This window comes from Belonocnema kinseyi, chromosome 4, assembly GCF_010883055.1.
Source record: "Belonocnema kinseyi isolate 2016_QV_RU_SX_M_011 chromosome 4, B_treatae_v1, whole genome shotgun sequence".
NCBI lineage: Eukaryota > Metazoa > Arthropoda > Insecta > Hymenoptera > Cynipidae > Belonocnema > Belonocnema kinseyi.
The window spans coordinates 83,600,581-83,621,005 of record NC_046660.1 but is presented as its reverse complement, the minus strand read 5'-3'; the positions used below and the strand labels follow the sequence as shown (position 1 = coordinate 83,621,005).

At 29.0% G+C, this 20,425-nt stretch overlaps 1 protein-coding gene across 2 annotated transcripts in view; it reads left to right on the top strand.

Moving 5' to 3' along the window:
• The first annotated feature begins 4 nt into the window (after nucleotides 1-4).
• The window catches only part of LOC117170498 (VWFA and cache domain-containing protein 1), a 37,242-nt gene continuing 16,821 nt past the window's right edge, over nucleotides 5-20,425 (top strand). The window contains exons 1-9 of one of the 2 annotated variants that reach the window (XR_004466814.1): nucleotides 5-482; nucleotides 4,915-5,280; nucleotides 5,376-5,552; nucleotides 5,624-6,099; nucleotides 6,177-6,378; nucleotides 6,484-6,730; nucleotides 10,292-10,964; nucleotides 13,714-14,083; nucleotides 16,374-17,947. Coding sequence is in view for 1 of the 2 variants with exons in the window: in XM_033357228.1 (XP_033213119.1) it covers nucleotides 5-482; nucleotides 4,915-5,280; nucleotides 5,376-5,552; nucleotides 5,624-6,099; nucleotides 6,177-6,378; nucleotides 6,484-6,730; nucleotides 10,292-10,964; nucleotides 13,714-14,083; nucleotides 16,374-16,906 (3,522 nt within the window). In the remaining variant the exon portion in view is untranslated. Of the gene's footprint in view, nucleotides 483-4,914; nucleotides 5,281-5,375; nucleotides 5,553-5,623; nucleotides 6,100-6,176; nucleotides 6,379-6,483; nucleotides 6,731-10,291; nucleotides 10,965-13,713; nucleotides 14,084-16,373; nucleotides 18,621-20,425 lie in introns of those variants that run through there. The other variant, XM_033357228.1, reaches the window with a different exon arrangement.

Genomic DNA, 20,425 nt, shown 5'->3' with positions numbered 1-20,425 from the left:
AAGAATGGCTTTCGGAAGGGTTTTATATCTAGGATTAATTTTTCTATTATTTGAGACAGTAAGGAATGAAGAAATTAATACGAATGTCACGTGTCAATTTGAAAAGCCTCTTCGTAAACAAATCGAGGCTGAACCCTTGAATGGCAAGTGTTTGCGAGATATAGTTCTTGAGTTTTCGAAAGCACTTAGAACAATCAGTAATGAAGAACTTGGAGTGACAATTTTTCAAGAAATGCTGGATAAGCAAGAATTTCTCAATATTTCTAATGGTCTTGACATTAGACTGAAAAATCTCGTGGCGAAATTGGATAATAAACTAAAGTCTTATGTTGAGCTTTTGCGTCAAAGCAATAGTGTTATTCAACAAATTTTGCTAAAACACAGCCAAAATAATTATCAAAATCAAGGTATTCAGCTTGATTTTATTCATAATCGTGTTTCCCTGGATGAAAAGGTCGATCTTTGTTCACAAATCGCCTCTGGTAAGTTTGATAGATTTACTTCCCCTGGTGGAAATTTGTTTACCATAAAAGTACAATAAACTAAAACGATTATTACAGAAATATACAGAAATGAACAACTTGTTTCTATTATTCGGCCGAATTTTGTACTTTTTTATATATTGCTGTATTTTTTCGCAGTTTTAATTCCCTACAAGAATTTTCAGCTACAGGAATTTATAGGTTTTGCAGCCAAAAAGTTGTTCTTTTTTGACCTAGGATAGAAAATATTTAGAATATTGCAATGAGACAATTTGAAATGAAGATCTATACATGATAGTTATTTAAAAAGTTTTTTTCTAATATATAGCAATCGTTTTAAAAACATATATGTCGTTTAAAATTTTGACATTGCAATTTTCTCAATATTTGTCATCCTAGGTCGAAAAAGAACAACTTTTCAACTGCAAATAAAAATTGAACAAATGAGAAAGAATTGAACACGGTCCTTCAAATTAAAAGATTTGAACTCTTTAAAAAACAAATTTATCCGTTTAAAGTTATAAAAAATAAACTGCAAATTAAAGCTCTCAAAGTGGAATACTTTTAAATTTTAAACTTTTAAAGTTAAAGCTTAAAACAATTTAAATTCAATTGCTCAGTAATTTACGCGTGCAAGATAGAAGCTTTTAACACTTTTCAATTGAAACGTATGTCATTGAAAGCTGTTAAACTGCAAAAAATTTATATCAATTTTTAGCATTTATACCTTGTATAGTTTAGATTTAAAAAAATAGGACTCCGCATTATCATTTTCAATGCAATAAATTGAATCTAATGAAACTTTTTTTATGAGCTTGAAACTCAAATTCTTTCAGATTATTATTTTAAGCGTTTGGAAATCTTTTTTAATATTCTTTTGAAACCTTTAAAATTCTTAAAACGCTTAGAAATTTTTATTTTAAATGTTCAAAAATCTATTTTTTTTTTAATTTTTGAAATATTTTTAAGTTTCAAATCATTTTGGAATCTTTCCAATGTTTAAAAACATTTATTGTATAATATTTAAATAAAAAATAGATATATTTTGACAAGATCAATTAAAAAAAATTGTTTGGTAATCTTCAAAATATTCATAAACAAATCCTGCAGATTGAAACGAATCTTGAGTTTAGTGTCCACTTAAAAATTCATTTAAGATCGAAATAAAATTTGCTTTTTTATAAATATTTTGATGCGTACATGAATATTTGAAAGATAAAATGTTAGAAAAATAGTCCACTTTTTTCATGTTTAAAATTCGCCAGAAAGCTAAGAAAATGAACATTACAGTGGATACTTATTTTAACTTCGAAATTAAAAAAAAAAAAAAACAGAAAGATGATTTTTATACAAAATTCTTATGACTTGTGTTTTTCTGAGGTCCGTGAAACTTCTTAAAACATGTGGCGTTTTATGGTAATAATGTAAGCTATGGAGTCGTTGGGAATAGACTTTCTTGCCCAGCAGATGTAAAGATATGTCTAAAAAAAGTGCCTCGTAAATACTTCTCTCTCTAACAAAACGGATATAACTATTTCCGAAATCTGGCAATATCTGAGAGGTTTCATATTTAAAAAGAATACATTAAAATAAAACTTTCTTAATTTTAAAGTGTGGCTGTAATTTTTAACAATATTTTTCGCGTTTTTTTCTTAATAATTTGTTTTTTAAATTACATTTCTCAATTAATGTTGTGATAATTTTTGGGAAACAATAGTGGAATATACTATGATTTTGTGAAACTATACGCAGGGAGTTAACTTTGTACAATTTAAAAATTTTAATGTTTGTTGTTATTTAATTTTTTTAATAAAATTATAGATTTCAGCGAAATTGGTAGAATGTGGGGAAATCGGATTGAAATGGTAGGAGGGTCGGCAAAAAATATTAAGGAGCTTTATTCAATAAGCAAAATAAGTTTTCACCAACAAATAAAGAATTTTACAAAGTTACTTTTCGCATAAATGTGTATGGTTTTTGTTTAGGTATTATATGAATTTTATTTAGTATAAGTTGCTATTATTCATACCTGTATTTTTCTATAAATAATATATATAATCCCTCATGGAAAAGTCTAAATTGACTTCCAAAATTTGGATCCCTAGTAGTATAAAAAAGACAGAGAAAGAATAACGAAAAAGTGTGGGGTTGGTTTTAGTTGATTCTTATTTTTCTCATTCTTTTTTTCTTTTGTTATGTGATTGTCTCTAATGAGCTGAAAAGGAGGTAGTTTGGAAATCTAATTTTGATTTGTGAATTTTTGTCGTTGCATTTGTTGCATTTGTTCGTTACATTAAAATATGTACAAGAAAGCAGATTTCATTTTTATCTTAAATAAATACATAAGTTGAATAAAGGTTCAATTACATTTCCGGAGTTATAATCACTTTTGAAATGTCTCTCAGATTTATATCATCCGGTCACAAAACAGTTTTTCATTGATTTTATGGCCTAAAAGTTTCATTTTAACATTTAAATTGATTAATGATTGAAGATTTTTGAATATACTTTAAGATGTAAAATTTTAATTACATTGAAAGCATCTTTATTTCAACAAAATTACTGTCTAAAAATTTTAATGCTTTTTTGAAAATTTTTCTTCTGTGGTTGAAATTTTAACTATTCTAATAGAAAAATAATTTGTCGTTGAAAATCCGTATTTTGGTGCTTAAAATTCAACTGCAAAACTTTCTTGGTTGAAAAATAATTTTCTTTTATTGAGGATTCCAGTATTTTCTTGGAAACCCGCCTCTTTTGGTTGAATTCAACTGTTTTTTATTTAAAATTAAATATTTGTTGTTAAAACATCTACTATTATATTATGCGTTGAAAATTGGTCTCTTTTGTTGATAATTAATTTTTTTAACTAAAAATTTAGCTATTCAAGTTGAAGATTCGTAGTTTTGGAAGTAGATGTATCTCTGTGGTTCAATGTTTAACTATTTGGTTAAAAATTGATTTTTTGAAATTGAAAATTCAACTAACTACTGGGGTAAAAGTTTATGTTGAAAATTTAACTATTTTGTTGAAAATGCAACTGTTCCGTGAAATTCTATGAAATCTAATGATATTTCCTGAAATCCTGGAAGATTTATTTAAATACCGTGAGACCGTTTATAATCCCCTAAAATCATTGAAATCAACAGAAATGTCATAAAATCCGTTAGAAATGTTTTTAAATTCCTTGAAATATCTGAATTCCTATAAAATCCTTTGAAATATTGTGTAATGATGGAATTTTTCTGAAATCTTCCCAATTTCAAGAAAATTCTTTTAAACTGCATAGGATTTTTGAAATCCTATGAAATTCTTGAAAATTAATAGAATTACTACGAAATGTTAAAAAAATTGTATTTATTGAAATCCCATAAAAAATCCTTCGTCATTTTGTGAAGTTTCTTGGAATCATTAAAAATACCCTAAAAGTTTTTATATTCTATGAAATTCGTTTAAATCCTAATAAAGCTGGGAAAATTCTTTGCAGTCCCATTACATTTTTTAAATTCCTTAAAATCCCTTGAAATTTTTGAAATTCTATCAAGTCCCAGTTCGCTTCTTCAACTATTGTATACAAAATAATATCGCGAAGAATCATTAAAATAGAAATTTTATTCTGACAATTATTTATTTAATAAATTCAATTATAAAGAATAATTTTATATTTCAATCCTTTATATAAATGTTTTTAACTTGAAAAATACCGTAAATGGTTTACATCAAAAGATTGTCATTAAATACAAAAAATTATAATATTATAAAATAGAGCGTACTTCTTAATCTCGAAAATCACTACTTTTATCATTTTTATTATTGTAATTAATATGAATATAAAAAAGATAATTAATCTTGATCTTATATACTTTTTTCTCATTCAATTAAAAAAACCGATCATTCCAATTTTTTACTTTAACCCTTAAATGATTAAAGACCAGAGCTCAAAATTGTACCTTCTTAATAAAAAGGGAGCCGTAAATGAAAATATATGTTTGTTTCAATATGTACAAAAAATCTCAATTAAAAATGTTTTAAATTAAGTTTAAATTTAAAATTGTTTTTTTTTGTAGAATTTACATTCAAACTTTAAAAGTAATCCGTTATGTAGTGAAAATGGACCATTTTTAACAGGTCTGCTTCGTTTAAAAAAAAATGAATGCATAAAATTTGGAATTGTCAAATTTTAAAATTCAATTTTTATGCGTTAAACGTAACTTTGAAAATCAATTTCTATATTTTGAAATATGAAGTGAATTCTATATTTAATTTGCTAATTTTTGAAGACTTTATTTGTAATATTTCTCGCTTTAAAGTGTCTTGCAATTAAAAGTTGTTAATTGAAACTTTAAAATAAAATAAAAAATCTAGATCGGAAATTATCTCCCCTCGACTTTATATAATTTGTAAACTATTAATAAAATATCTTTAAATTTTGCAGCCCTATCTTCGAATTTAAGAGACCAGGAATGGAAAAATTTACATATTCTACCAGTGAGTCAACCTGGAACAATGTGTGGACCGCCAAGCCTAGCCCACAACATAGGTCCTCTTTTTCTCTCCCAATGTAGTCGTTCAAAAAACGTTATTTTACTCCTGGAACACGGAATGTTTATGTCGGAAGGCGATGTGACTTTGGCTCAAATAACTGCGAAAACTGTGATTGACATGCTGTCAGAAACAGATTTCGTAACTGTCGTCGGTTTGGCTGGTCGTGGTTCATTGCATTGCAAGCAAGGCTTAATGAAAGCGAATGATATCAACAAATTCCAGTTGACACGCCATATTGACACCATAACTCGAATTGGTAATTTATTTTAAAATATTATCAAAACTTAAATAAATATACTAGTGTAATTCCCTTCTCCAGTTACTGACAATAATTTTCTTTTTGAAACCCAGATTCAAACCTGACTTTGGAAGTAGATTTTAAAGCATTAACAGAAAATTTGATCGGAGAGGTTGTTGTTATTCATTTAACAAACATGCTGAAAAATACTTCGAATATAAAAAGCATCGCTGATAGAATTTCTTCCAAGAAAGTGACGGTGCATTTGCGAACAATATTGATTCTCTCTGGTAAGTTTTAATTCAGATTTGTATTTAATTAATTTAGGAGGCACAAACTAAAGAAAAATTATTCACGACAGATTTACAACCCCATGCGAATATTAAAGAATATTCAAAAGACAGCAACACAATAATATTGCCGACCCAAAATATCCTAGGCTATGAAATAGCCAAACTCTTTGTCGGATTAAAGTGCACGAGTGACGAAAGAAAAGATTATTATTTATCCGATCCTTATTTTGAACCATATAGCAAAGCAATGACGGTGTCAGTTGGCCAAATAACAAACACTGCATTGTTATCTTTGGATGTAAAATTAAGAGATTTCCTGGAAGATGTTACTTATTTTAATGCCGGTCCAAATACTCATGCAATTCTCTTTGACAAGAACGAAGTTGTTTGGATGCATAAGAGTTTTCCTCGAATGGAAATGATCTTTGAACAGCCTTTAAAAGTCTATTTATACAATCTCGAAAATATAGATTCAGAAACGATTCGACAGATTTTGAACGAGTCGGAGGGAATTACAGATTTGAAGAGTGGATCGGGAATAAAAGTAAGTTTCTGCAGAAGTTTGAAATCCAATAATCTTCTGTAAAAATGAAACTATTTATCTTATCACTTATTTTGCAGAAACGAATTTGGTGGAGACATCTGGGTTATAAAGATTTAATAGCCTGTATATTTTCCGAAGCTGAAGGAGAATTTCTACCCGCTGCCAAAACTGTGCCACCCTTGCCGTCTAATATTTTACATCATCGGCTTGATCTGATGCTGCAATCTGCAATCAACAAAGAAACGTTCTGTTCTAATCACAACAGAATCATGACTCTCGGTAATTATTTCGGTTATTTGAATCTCTAAATGCTCAGAGAGTTTGATGTTTTAAATCTGATTTCATCAAAGAGATACATTCATGATAGATTAATTGTATTTTCAGCTACTGCAGTCGTTTATCTATCGCCCTGGTGTTTCCAATCACCAACGGAACAACTAAAATTACTAGAAACTGGATCAGCGGTTACGGTTCAGAGTTACATGGCTTATATCAAAGACTTGACGCGACTTCTTGCCAATCCTGGTTTACATCCTTCGGTCAGATCAGACGTTGGAACATTGGCTCAAATTTTCAATCATTTTAAAAATCGGCACACTGAAAGTCCATTAAGTAAATTCATAGTCCGAAGGTGAGTTTAAGATTTTTCCATTGTTTTAAAACAAATCTGATAATTTCAAGTTTTAGACTCACTATTGACAATATTTGACACTTTTGAGCGATATCGGCAATGGCCACTATTTCGAGGCGTCCTAACGGTAGGATACCAACGCACGTGACATGACTTGACGGTACTTAACCAAAAATAAAAACAATAAAAAACTAACCGAGAAGTTAGCGCTAGAAGTTAGCGCTTAGTCTTGCTCGCGTAATTGAGCAATATGAGGCTAGAAGCTGGCCAAAACTAAAAGGTGCTCACTCACTTCATCAAATCATGAAAGTTCCATCTCAGGCGAGCAAAGCTAGAAGTGGCACCTTCATGCTTTGCTCGCCCGAGATAGCACTTTAATGTTTTGATGGAGCGAGCGAGCATCTTTTAGTTTTGGCCAACTTCTAGCTTCGTCTTGTTCAATTCCGCGATCTAAAACTTTCTAGTGCTTACTTCTTGGTTAGCTTTTTATTGTTTATATTTTTGGTTAAGTATTATATAGTCGATCGCGTGCGTTGGCATCCTATCGTTAGGACACCTCGATTTCCTCCCTTGAAAAATATTCTCGAGTTTCTTCGATGATTGGCTAAAATAGTATGCTTTAAATTGACATATTCTTTATTCCTATTTTAGGCCTCGGATTATATGACTTTTTTCGAATTTTCGAAGAAAAGTCTTTCAATGCTGTACAGTTTTAATTTGAAACACTTTTTTAAAATACTCAATTGAAAATAGTTAAAATTATAAATCCTTCTCAAATAATAATATCTCAAATAGAAAAGATTCGAGTTTGGAAAATAATGAAGTTGAAATTAATCGGAACAGACAATTGAAATTTTTCGACTTTGTAACAAGTTAAATTAAGATACAATAAACTTAGACCTAAACAGCATTACACATTCTTTTAAAACTTTAAATGACCCAAATTTTAAAATACATACAAATTAAGTTGAAAATGTTTTAAACTGTAAAATTGTATTATTTTAAAATAATGCAAGTTAATGAGTTGACATTTTTTTTAAATAGACAATTTAGAGGTAAACGAGTCTATTAATTTAAAAGTAATAATTAAGATATACTTCAAAATTAAAATTATCGTCTTTTGAGGCAACTTATAAATTTTATTGAAATTCGTTTTCAATGATTGTATGTATATCTTTGCAAATAGTTTAAATCAGACTTTAATACGTTTTATTGTATACAATTATTCTTTTTTAAAGCAATTCTGTAACAACCCAGGCATTCAAAAATGGAATACAGTATAAAGAAATATAAAAAATTGCCATCAAATGGTAACGAAATAGCAAAATAGCATTTTTAAAAGTTAAGTTTAGAATTTACACCCAAAAAATCTTTCAGTAATTTGAAATACATAGAATTTCGAATTATCAAAATAATTGTATTGAATTACTTTTTAATACTGGTTTGTTCAATGTTTGTATAATTTTCAAATCCATGGGATTTTTATTATAGAAAAAAGAAAATTGAAGGTACTACATGTTTTGTACTGTTTTATTGTAGTTCTTTTTAAGAAACTTTTATTCTCAGTGTACCTAAGGATATATATTTGTCGAATTCACGTGCAGCTTACCATTACTTTGAGATTATTATTTATTATTATTTATACTATTTTTTTGTATTCTAATTGGTAAATATTTCGTAGATAAAATTTTTAACGCCTTTGATAATAGGGATTAACTAGTGATTAATTATTGAAGAGCAATTACAAAAAGCTATTTTTAATCTTCCATTATGATAGTTCAATTATAATTATATGTGTGTAAATCTTCAGAAATGTACATTTTTCAAATTTTGAAATCTTTAGAAGTTAAATTTTTTTTTAATTTTCTAAAAACTTGTAAATATTTCCTAAACATACTTGAATTTTTTATAAGATTTATTAATCTTGCAAAATTGAAAAATTTTGCTTTAAAATCTTTTATTTTCCTTTTCAAAATTGTAAGAAGTCATTTGAAATGTTTTGAAACGTTTTTTTAATTTTCTCTAAGTCTTTTTTCAAAATGACAAATTACATGAAATTTTCCCACAAATTGTCAAAAAAACTTTTTTATTCTCTTGAAACCTTTAAAAGTTTAAAAAAGGCTTCTAAATTTTATTTCATAATCTTCAAAAATTCACATTTTGTTTCAATCTTTTCGAATTTTAATTTATTGTTGAAATATTTCCAAATTTTTAATTATTGTTGAAAAATGTCAAATTTTTAATCAAATATTTGTATCTTCAACCAAAAAAGATTAACCTGAAATAAAGAATTTTCAACCAAAAATTAATTTTAAACCAAACAAATGAATTTTCTACCAAAAAAGAACGAATTTTCAACGAAATTGTTACACTTGTAACAAAGTTGTTGAATTTTTAAGCAAAAAACGTGAATTCTCAAAGAAAAATGTATTAGTCGATATTTTAAAGTAAAAAATATTTTTATTTTAAGTAAAAAAGAGTTTAATTTTCAAAAAAAAGACAAATTTTCAAAAAGAGTTGAATTAATCCAAAAAGGGCGATTTTTCAACAAAAAGATGAATTTGCAATCAAGACCATTAATTTTCTAAAAAAAAGACGAATTCTTAACAAATTGCATGAATTTTGAACTTAGCAACATGTATTTTTAACCGAAAGTCGAATAGTTAAACTTTCAGTTAGAGAAATGGATTAAAAAAAAAAACGAATTTAGTTCACTTTTCTTTCATAAAACATGAGTTAAAAAAAAATTATAGTCTAATTCTAGCAGATAAAACGAATTGTTAACCAATGGATTTTCAACGAAAACAAATAAATTTTAACCAAAAAATTGCATTTTTATGCGAAAAGCTCAATTTTCTACCAAGAAAAGGATTTGTAAACATATTTTAAACTCAGTCGAATTATTCTTAAAATTTTGAAAAATATTTCAAAATAAATATCTTTCCTTAAAATCTTCTAGATTTCTTTCAACATTTTTATAAATGTTTTTAAATTTCTTGCCATTATTTATAATTTTCCCATGAATCTTATAAATGTTTTGTTTTATTAAAACCTTTTAAAAATCTTCGTTTCAAATTTTAATTCATTTTTTAATCATTTCCAAACTTCTATCTAAATATGTTTTAAAATGATTCCTGATTTTATTAATATTGTTAACAAATTTCGCATACATTTATCAAACTTATAAATATATTTTAAAATTATGGTATTTTTCCTAAAATTAAAAAAAAAGTCTGCATAATCAGACAAATTTACTTAAAATCTTTCGGATTATTTAATGACAAATTTTTAAATTATTCAAATTTGTTTGAAACTGTTTCTATTTTCTTTGAATCCTTTCAAAATTCTCAGTTCCAAAACTTTAAATGTGATTCCCGGCTCAGATTTGTATTCCCGGTTTTATTTTAATTTCCGGCTATTTCTGGTTACTACACACACACAGTCATGACAATATCTTGACAATATCAATATGTTTTATCTCTTAAATTTGTCCGAGCCCTGTAATTTATTAATGTAATTTTCAATCCCTTTCTATTTAAATACGAAATATTTGTATTTCAGATACGTCGTTGCTTCTGTGAGCGGAGCAATGGAAGTTTACCCAGGAATCGTCCTGGATTCCGAACTCGATCCAAAAAGACGCGCATGGTATGGGAAAGCACTGGAGTATCCAGGAAAAATAGTCCTGACAACTCCTTATTTAGACGCCGGAGGTGCCGGTTACGTTGTGACTCTAAGTCACACAGTTTACGAAGGAAGATCTGCAGCTCTGCATTCTAATAATGATCCAGTTTTGGCAGTCGTTTCTATGGATATCACGATGGGGTATTTTTCTAGAATACTCTCGGAAATGTTTCCATTTTGCAATGAATCGACTGTCAAATGTTTTCTGATGGACGATAAAGGGTACCTCGTGTTTCATCCATCGATGCTGGAGCCTACGAGTAAAGTCGAGCAACAGCATCTCACACATAAAGAATTGCTAGTTGCGAATGATATTCTGAATCACGAGTTCTTTGTGAGAAAGAAGTCATGTGCTAGTTATTTGGATGGCACAGTGCAAAGATATTATCAACTTAACACTTCCCTCGAAGAGGTTTTGACGAATATTGTTCATGGCGAACATTGTGTGAAATACCAAGTTGCGGCTGTTCCTAGAACTAATGTCTTTCTTGGAGTTGTAAACGCGACATGTAATTTACACCGGGCCTTTTCATTCTGCCCATGCAGTACGGTGAGTAGCAAATTCAGAGTTGCCACAAAAATCCCACTTCACTGATTTTTCCTGACCAATTTTTCATTTTCCCTGACAGTTATAAATTTTTCTTTTAGGTATAGAAACAACCTTACACCTTGGAAAGCAATAATGTTAATTCAAAAGAATATTTGTTTCTAAATTTATTTCAAAAATTTTTAGTGACCACTCATACTGAATTTCATAAGGGGTCATCCACAAATTAATTACGTAAGACATAAGTAAAATACATGATTTTCAATCAGATAGTTAAGTTTTCAACTCAAAAAGATTTTCAACAGAAAAAAAATAATTCTCAACCAAAGGGATGAGTCTTCGATAAATACATGAATTGTCAACGATTTTCAATTTAAAACAGTTGAGTTAAACTAAAAAATACAAATTTTTAACAAATTAGTTGAATTATCAACCAAGAAAATTTTGTGTTCAATAAAAAAAATCGAATCCAAAATGTTCAGTTTTCAAGCAAGAAAGACGAATTTCCCGGAAAACAGTTGAGTTTTCAACCTAAAAATATGAATTTTCTACCATAAAATAATTAACCATAAAAATAACCAAAAAAGCAAATTTGCAACAAAATAGTTGAATTTTTACCAAAAAATCGATACATTTTCTACTTGAAATAAATAATAATATGTTGAGAGTAAAAAATTATTTTGAACTACATCACATAAACTTTCGACCAATTTTCAATCAAACAGATGATTTTTCAACTAAGAAGATTACATTTCCATCAAGATGAATTTTCTAAAAAAAAAATGGAATAGTTAAATTTTCATTTAAATTAATTAATTTTTTACCATAATGATAAATTTTCAACCAGGAAGATCGGATTTCTATCAAAAAAGATTAATTTTTAACAAATACAGGAATTTTTAACCAAATATTAAAATTTTTACTGGAATTTTCCCTCTAATAGTTACATTTTTAATCAAGGAACTGAATTTTCAAACAAAGAACTGAATTAGTCGCCAAGATGATTAATATTCTATGACATAACTGGAATTTTAAACAAAAACAGGAATTTTTAATTAAGTAGTTCAATTTTCAACTGAAGAAGCTATAATTACTACCTAGCATGGCGTAGATAAATTTTTTAGTCAACAATATTAATTTTCAATCAAATAATAATCATTTTCAATCAAATATTAATCATTTTCAATCAAAGAGAATAATTTTCAATCGAAAAGGTGAAGTTGTAACTAATGAGATTACTTTTCTTCCAAAAAGACGAATTTCCATCAAAGTAATTAAATTTTACATAAAACAAACAGATACATTTTCAACTTAATTCTTAGTTGCACGGTGGGAACGTGGGATCCTACCAACTTAACTTCAGATTTTTGCCATTGAATTAATTTTTAACGTATTTAGGTCGGGTTTTCTTGTTCATTTGCTAATTTGTTGGTAAGAGAACATAAAGCTTTAGAGGGAACATAAGCTTTTTTGATATAATTGTTTATAATAATTGTTATATAAATAAACAAAATTTAAAAAATGCCTTTTTTGGAAAGAATTCATTTGTGAAGAATCTATTCAACATAATAAACTAAACACCCCTACTCGGTGGTTTTTGGGGCCGTTGATTACGAATCTGAATTCAGAATTTGGAAATATTCAAATCCAAGATGGTAGATTCAAGATGGCGGTTTAAACATTTTGACAGAGATATACGAGCTTTAAAATCTATACTCGGGGGTTTTTGGGGTCGCTAATTAGAATCTAAAATTAGAATTTAGAAATATTAAAATTCAAGATGGCAGTTCCAAAATTTTGGAAAAAGAAATATGCTAGCTTGAAAATCTATACTCGGGGGTTTTTGGGGTCGCTGATTACGAATCTAAAGTCAGAATTTGGAAATATTCAAATCCAAGATGGTGGATTCAAGATTGGCGGTTTAAACATTTTGACAGAGATATACGAGCTTTAAAATCTATACTCGGGGGTTTTTGGGGTCGCTAATTAGAATCTAAAGTCAGAATTTAGAAATATTAAAATTCAAGATGGCGGTTCCAAAATTTTGAAAAAAGAGATACACGAGCTTGAAAATCTATACTCGGGATTTTTGGAGACGCTCATTACGAATTTGAAGTTACTAAATTAAAATTAAAATTATTCGATCGAATTTATTTTACAAATAATTTTTCAGTTAACGATATTAGTTAAAATAAAAATCAATTTTGAACAAAAAAAAAAGGGTTTTCATCTAAAATGATGAATCATGACAAGAAAAATGAGTTTCTAAAAAAGTAGTTTCACTTTCAACTAAGTAAGTAGTTGAATTTCCAACCAAAAATATGTATTCTCAACGAAAAATGTAATAGCTGATATTTCACTAATAAAAAATATTTTAAAATTAAAAACAGTTGAATTTAACCAAAAAAGACGAATTTTCAACAAAATAGTGAATGCTCAAACGAAACATATTATTTTTCAACCAAACCCTTGTGATTTGTAACCAAAATGACGATTTTTTTAACAAAAAGAATGATTTTTTTAAGAAAATGCTCAAATTAACGTCAACGTCAGTCTATAGAAGATTCCCTGGCTCTGTCAGGTTTTTCTTGACATACTTTGACTTTACCTGACCAGTTTGAAATTTCCTAGCTTTCTGGAATTTCCTAATCTGTAACAATCCTGTAATTTGTAATTGTATTTTGAGCTCTGATCTTTAGGGAGATAGCGAAATTTTGTTTATGGAGTGTTACTAAATATATTTTTACTACAGATGGACAGACTATGTTTTAACTGCAAACGAATGGAACAAACCGAGTGCGAATGCCCCTGTGAATGTTCTTTATACTCAACATCTTGTGTGCAAAAAAATCTCAGCATTTTAGAACCATGTCCAGCGCCTTATGAACAAGGAGTTAGTTCTCAAGCGCCTTGGACACAACCAGTATTACTTAAATCATGTCCTTCCTTCAACTGCAAATCCTACCAGACTGAAAACGAATGCCTGGGAGTTGTTAATTGTCAATGGTGTCATTTTGACAGTGACGGAGAAACTCCTCTTCAAACTCCTTTTTGCTCCGACCTCTCTCTTTGCTTCAGAGGAGTTTTTGGCTCTTTAGTTCCCTACGGAGACGGAACTTACAGTAAGTAATTTACAAAGGTTTCTAAAAATTTCAAATTATTTCGCAAAGTTTTCAGAAGATTTCAAAGTATTTCAATTGTTTCAACAACATTTAAGATTTCAAAAGATTTAAATGATTTCACGTATATATCATATTTCAATGATTTCACAAAGATTAAAATTTGGTTTTAAAGTTTCAATGATTTCAATGGTTTAATTTACAAAGAATTCGAAAAGATTTTAACAAATTTTACAAAGATTTTAATGATTTCATAATATTTCACGAATATCTACACAGATTTCACAAAGATTTTAATGATTTACAAGATTTTAAACACTGATGTGTCGGTCGAATTTTCGAAACCAATCTAGTCTGAATTCCAAGTTTCGGATACCACAAAGATTTCAAAATATTTGAGAAATAATTCAACCATTTCAAATGATTTCACAAAAGTTTCAAAAATTTCAAAATATTTCAATAGTTTTAGCACTATATATCAGATTTCAATATATGAGATTTCAAAAGATTTCAATGATTACACAAAGATTACCAATTTTTTCAAAAGATTTAAATGATTTATTTCACAAAGATTTAAATTATTTCATTAGATTTCACAAATATTTTAAAAGATTTGAATGATTTACAATATTTCAAACACTGTTGTTGTCGGTAGAATTTTCGAAACCAATTTAACCTGAATTCTGATTTTTCGATATCACAAAGATTTCAAAATATTTTATTATTATTACTATACAATAATTTCAAAAGATTTTACAAAGATTTAAAAAATTACAGAATATTTCAAAATATTTCAGTGGTTTCAGCAATATATAAGATTTCAAAAGATTTCAATGAATTCGCAAAGATTAAAATTTTCTTTTACAGATTTCAATGATTTCGAAGATTTATTTTACAATGATTTCAAAAGACCCATCAAAGATTTCAGAGATTTTAAATATTTTATAAAGATTTGAATAATTTCATAATATATCACAAATATTTCAAACGATTTTAATCATTTACAAGATTTGAAACACTGATGTGTCGGTTGAATATTGAATTTTCGGCACCAATCTAAGCTGAATTCTAACTTTTTCATATCGCAGATTTCAAAATATTTCATCAGTAATTCAATTATTTGAAAATATTTCAAATGATTTCACAAAAGTTTGAAAGATTCCAAAATATTTCAATGGTTTCAACAATTTATCATAGTTCAAAAGATTTCAATAATTTCACAGATATTTCAGATTTCAAAAGATTTCAATGATTTCAAAGATGGATCTCACAAATATTTCAAAAGACTTAACCAAGATTTCAAAAGATTTCACAAACAGTCCAAAAGATTTAACAAAAATTTAAATGATTTACAATATTTTAAACACTATTCTGTCGGTCGAATTTTCGAAACCAATCTAAGCTGAAATCTAATTTTTGAATCGTTCTGAGCCAGTGCTTACGATTCGATTCGACACGAAATTCGTCACTTAACAGGCTCGGAACGAAAAGTTGAAAAGTCGAATTTCTACACGAATTATTTTTGCATACCACTGCTTTCAAAAGAGTTTTCAATGATTTCAAAGAGTTTACAGATATTCTAAAATATTCTAAAATATTTTCTAAAGTATTGACAAAGATTTCACAAAAAATTACAAAAAGCTCAAAAGATTTCACAAATAATTCAAAAAATCTCATAAATCAATGATTTCAAGAAGATGTTAAAGATTCCAAAAGATTCAAGAAGATTTTTAAAGTATTTACAAAGATTTCACAAATATTTCAATGATTTTACAAAAATGTCAAAGTTTTCAAAAGATTTCATAAATGTTTCAATAATTTCACAAAAACTTAGAAGATTTCAACAAGATTTCAAAGATTTTGAAGGATTTAAATAATTTTACAAATATTTATGATTTGAGAAAATGTTAATGATTTAAAAGATGCCAAAGGTATAAAAGATTTTAAAAGATTTGAAATCTACCGCGTGTTCAAATATTAAATTTTTGACATTCGACTCAAGCTGAGATAAAATTTTTCCTTTTAATCCGAAATTCAACATGCGCTGGCTCGAAACGGATTGAAAAGTTCGATATCAGTTTAGATTGACTCTGAAAATTCGACATTCGATATACTTAAGTCCGAAAGTCGAATTATTTTGGCATTTTACTGATTTCAAAAGATTGCAAAGATGTCATAATTCTTTCAAAAGATTCCAGGAAGGCTTTTGCACATCAGATTTTAAGAGTAATCAATTTGTCGCGTTCAAAATTATTCTATCCTTTGATTTATATAAAAATCCTCTCTTTTTCAGATTCGCAATCAACAGAGGAAGTCCTGCCTCGAGAATGGCCATCCGTGGGACCAGTTGCAGGTGGAATTCTCGCCTTCGTCCTCGTCATAGGAATCACCCTCTTCTGCTATAGATTGCGGTCAGTTCAATCCGGATTGGAACACCAGTGCTTACACCTCAACACTTCCCCAGACACATTGAGAATGACACACCTCGAAGGCGAACCAGAACCGATGGAAATGGACCAAATGAAAAACAACCTAGATTCACTTCTACGGGAAGGTATAGCCCCGATTTCTCCCTACAGAGTATCTACAAATTACAGAAGACCTCCTGGAGGTGACAGTGATCATGGATACAGCACAATGACACCTCACGACGACTCTGAGCAACAAACATTCGCCGAACCTTTGCTAATTGTCGGTGGAAACACTGAACCTGACCTGGTGAAACAAACCAGTGGACCGCCTTCCCCGACGACTCACTTAGGATCCCCACATCATGTCTTAGCCCCCGTTACGGTCCATCGACACATGGAGGCCAATTTTTGTTAGCTGCGACTGACAAATTTTATATAGAGTAAGCAAATCTTTTAATGTTAATGGACATTTTCATGACTGTTTTAAACGACGAAACATCTAATGAAGAGTGTGGAAATACTCTGCTTTCTATTTTTATACAATGAGACAAGCATTTTTCGTCGAGTATTTTTACGGACTTTTATACCTCGAACTCAGAAGTGACAGTATGGGGCCATCCACTAATTGCGCAAGAATTTTTGTATGAAAGGGAATTCAGGAAATCTTAAGAATTGTTTCTAGTTTTAATTTGAAATTATTCCTATTTTTTAATTAGTTAATGTGAAGATTCAAAATGATCAAATTGCTTACTTTTAAGGCTTCAAATGAGACACTTTAGTTTAAATTACTGCATTTAACATGGAAAGGTCGACACTTCCAGAAAAAATGTCTTGGGTAATTTATGGGTCCTCAAGCTAGATTCCGGAAGGAAATAAAGGGTACCTTGGTTAACTGTTGGTTGTACAAAGTAACTATCTCTATTTTTTAGATCAGTGTACATTTTTAATGCCGATGTGGTGCTAAGCAGACGTGAATTGATTCATTAATTTTACCACTATTTATTTTTCATGCAAGTACATAATCAAATGCTAATCAAGTACAAAGACAAGTGAAGTTCGTTTTTTCTTAAAAGTGCCAATTTTCTATTTTTAACCTACCCGTGACTTCACTTTCGTGATACTTGTGACTGATTTTTTGGTAAAAGAATGAAATATTCTTTTTAATTCAAGGTTCACAATTACAGATTGCGCAACTTATACATACTATTAAGCTTATGTATTTTTAATGAAAGGTTTATGTGACAAAAAGTGAAAAAGTACATAGACTGAAGTTCAAACTACCGCAAATTCATATTTAAACCAAAAAATACTCCCTGGGTAAAAGGCAATATTGCTCAAGAATTTTTTAAATAATGACTGGAAATGTAATTTAGGTTCTTCCTACTTTTTTTAAGCGAGAGGCAATTTTAAAATCCTGGAGTTGGATTTAAGAAACTTAAGGGGATTTAAAAGGACGGTAATTATAATTCTACGTACAATGATAATTGTATTTAAAATATTTCGTAAAATACCGTTTGTCTATTCTGCATTTATTTTGAATAACCTACCAGTTGTGTTTGCGGGTGAGTGTTAAAGTATTAGAAAAATATAAATGTCTATGAAGACAGCAAAGTATTTTAATATACGAGTAACAAAAGTTTAATGACATTTTTTTTTAATTTCATGTCAGAAAAATGGTAGTGAATTATGTATAATGTATGAATAATTGAATGAAGGTTGTCTTTAAATGAAGAAGTATTTTAATATAGAGATATGAGTAGCGAACGTATGTAGATAATTATAAATTAAGTTTTATATTAGAATATGTTTAAAATTAAGTGAAAGTATTTACAACTTGAAATTGGTATCGCTAACATTTTATATCGATGATAAATAAAAACCGGTGATAATTTAGGTTCTGAACCTAGTTTGTACTCATCTTGCCGTTAACTGCAATTTATAATATTGAAGAAAATCAATTTTTTGTACATCCTGAACTTAAAGTAACGAAATGTAAGAAGGAAATCATGTTACAAATCATGGACATAGGAAACAAGTGACTAGGCATGTCATTGCGGGGGTGATGCAATGAGGGGGAGGTCCGCCACCTTTTGATGTCCCGCGACAAACATGGCAGCGTCCACATGTTTATATTTTCATGCACAGTTTGCCGGCAAAAATTCTCGTGCACATAATCAAATGGCACCTCGTAAGATGGCGGCTCTCCCCCACTCATGGAATTCTCCCCCCTCCCGTGAATTCAAACCCGCTCGGCCAAGTTAGGATGACATGCCTAGTCACGTGTTTCCTATGTCCATGTTACAAATAAATTTTTTATGAAGATGAATAACTGTTTTTTTTTTTTTTTCGTTTTCTGTAATAAAACACTGAGTCCCAATCCCTAAAATTAAAGAAAAATTAATTGCACCACTATTACGAATTTAGTCTAAGAACTCTATGAAAAAATGAAAAAAGAACTAAAAATGTTATGAAGATCCAAAGTAAACATCTCAATAAAAATATTATTCAGTATTGTCTATTAACAAAAACAATTACTACCTGACATATTCGGGAACATAAAAAGTGGTTTAAAAAACTATTTATTTTATACACTCATGAGCCAATCTAAAAAATTAAGAGATCTATAAAACATCCTTTTAAAATTTTTCAAGCATTATCGTACCTGAAATACAAACATATTGTTACAAAAAGAACATTTTTGTATGTAAAAATTATCCTTGAAAACAGTGTATATTAAACAATTTGGTAAATAACATATATTTATAAGTAGTCCTATAAAATAATGTTGTGGAGTGATAAAATAATTTGATATTCAATTGCAATTATGCAATAAACATTTTTTATGAAGCTAAGCAAAATTGACTTTATAAAAGAAAATTGCAACACATTTCTGGACTGACTTAATTTGGTTTCTATTTCTAATCTCAATAAATTATCCACAATACAGTTTTGAAATATATATATACTACATACCTCCCTGGCTATATTTAAAAAATCGCAAAAACAATTCTCACCAACACACACACTTCACGGTTCTCACACATTCCGTCCAGGTACATTAGGCTTTGGATTACGTCCCGGGACGTATCCGCACCTGAACTCAAATATCTGAAACAATCTGAAAGAATTGTTCATTCAATAGTCGTTTTAATTATTTTGGTAATTTTTCTAATAACATTCTGAGAATTTTACAAATTAAAAAAATCTATTGATCTTATTTTCAAGTTAGAAAATGTATTTAATGAAAATGAACATTTATGTGCATTTATGTAGAAAATAGTAATGTAATAGGCTAAAAAGATAAAAATCAAGACAAATTTAAAGATCTTATCTAAGTTCATACAATTAAATACTCTTGCACTTTTAATACTTTTTATATTAGAGAAAAAAACTCCTAACTTCAATGGTAAGTATAAGGAATAAACTTGAAAGGTGTCACGGAAGAAATACATAAATGCCTAGAAACAAATTTTTCAGGAGAGCAAACAAGCTTTTTTAAAATTCGAATTATTTCAGAGAAAGGGTAAAGCACATCTGAGAGTTAATAGCAGTGCTCGGTAAGTTACTTTTTTACTATTTTTTTTTTTTAGTAAATAGGTAACTACACTTAAGATCCCATAGAAGACGGTCCGGTTTTGTTATTCCTAGAACTGCTGGCCCACGCAATTTGTCAAGTGGTAGAATGAGAGACGGCAACTCAGCCTCGACGGGTTGCAGTGCGCGAGTACACAGTAGAGTATATTGCGCGATATTATGAATTCCGATTGGAAACCGTGTAGGCGGCCCTGTCTGTTCACGTTTCGAAGGTGCCGATTTAGTAACAAGGCCAGTGCATATATAATTAAAAATTTGTCATAAGGACAACCGCAGGATTTCGCCGGGAGCGGGTGCTAATCTGAATAATTGCACCCGCTTCCAGCGAAATCGCGGTAAA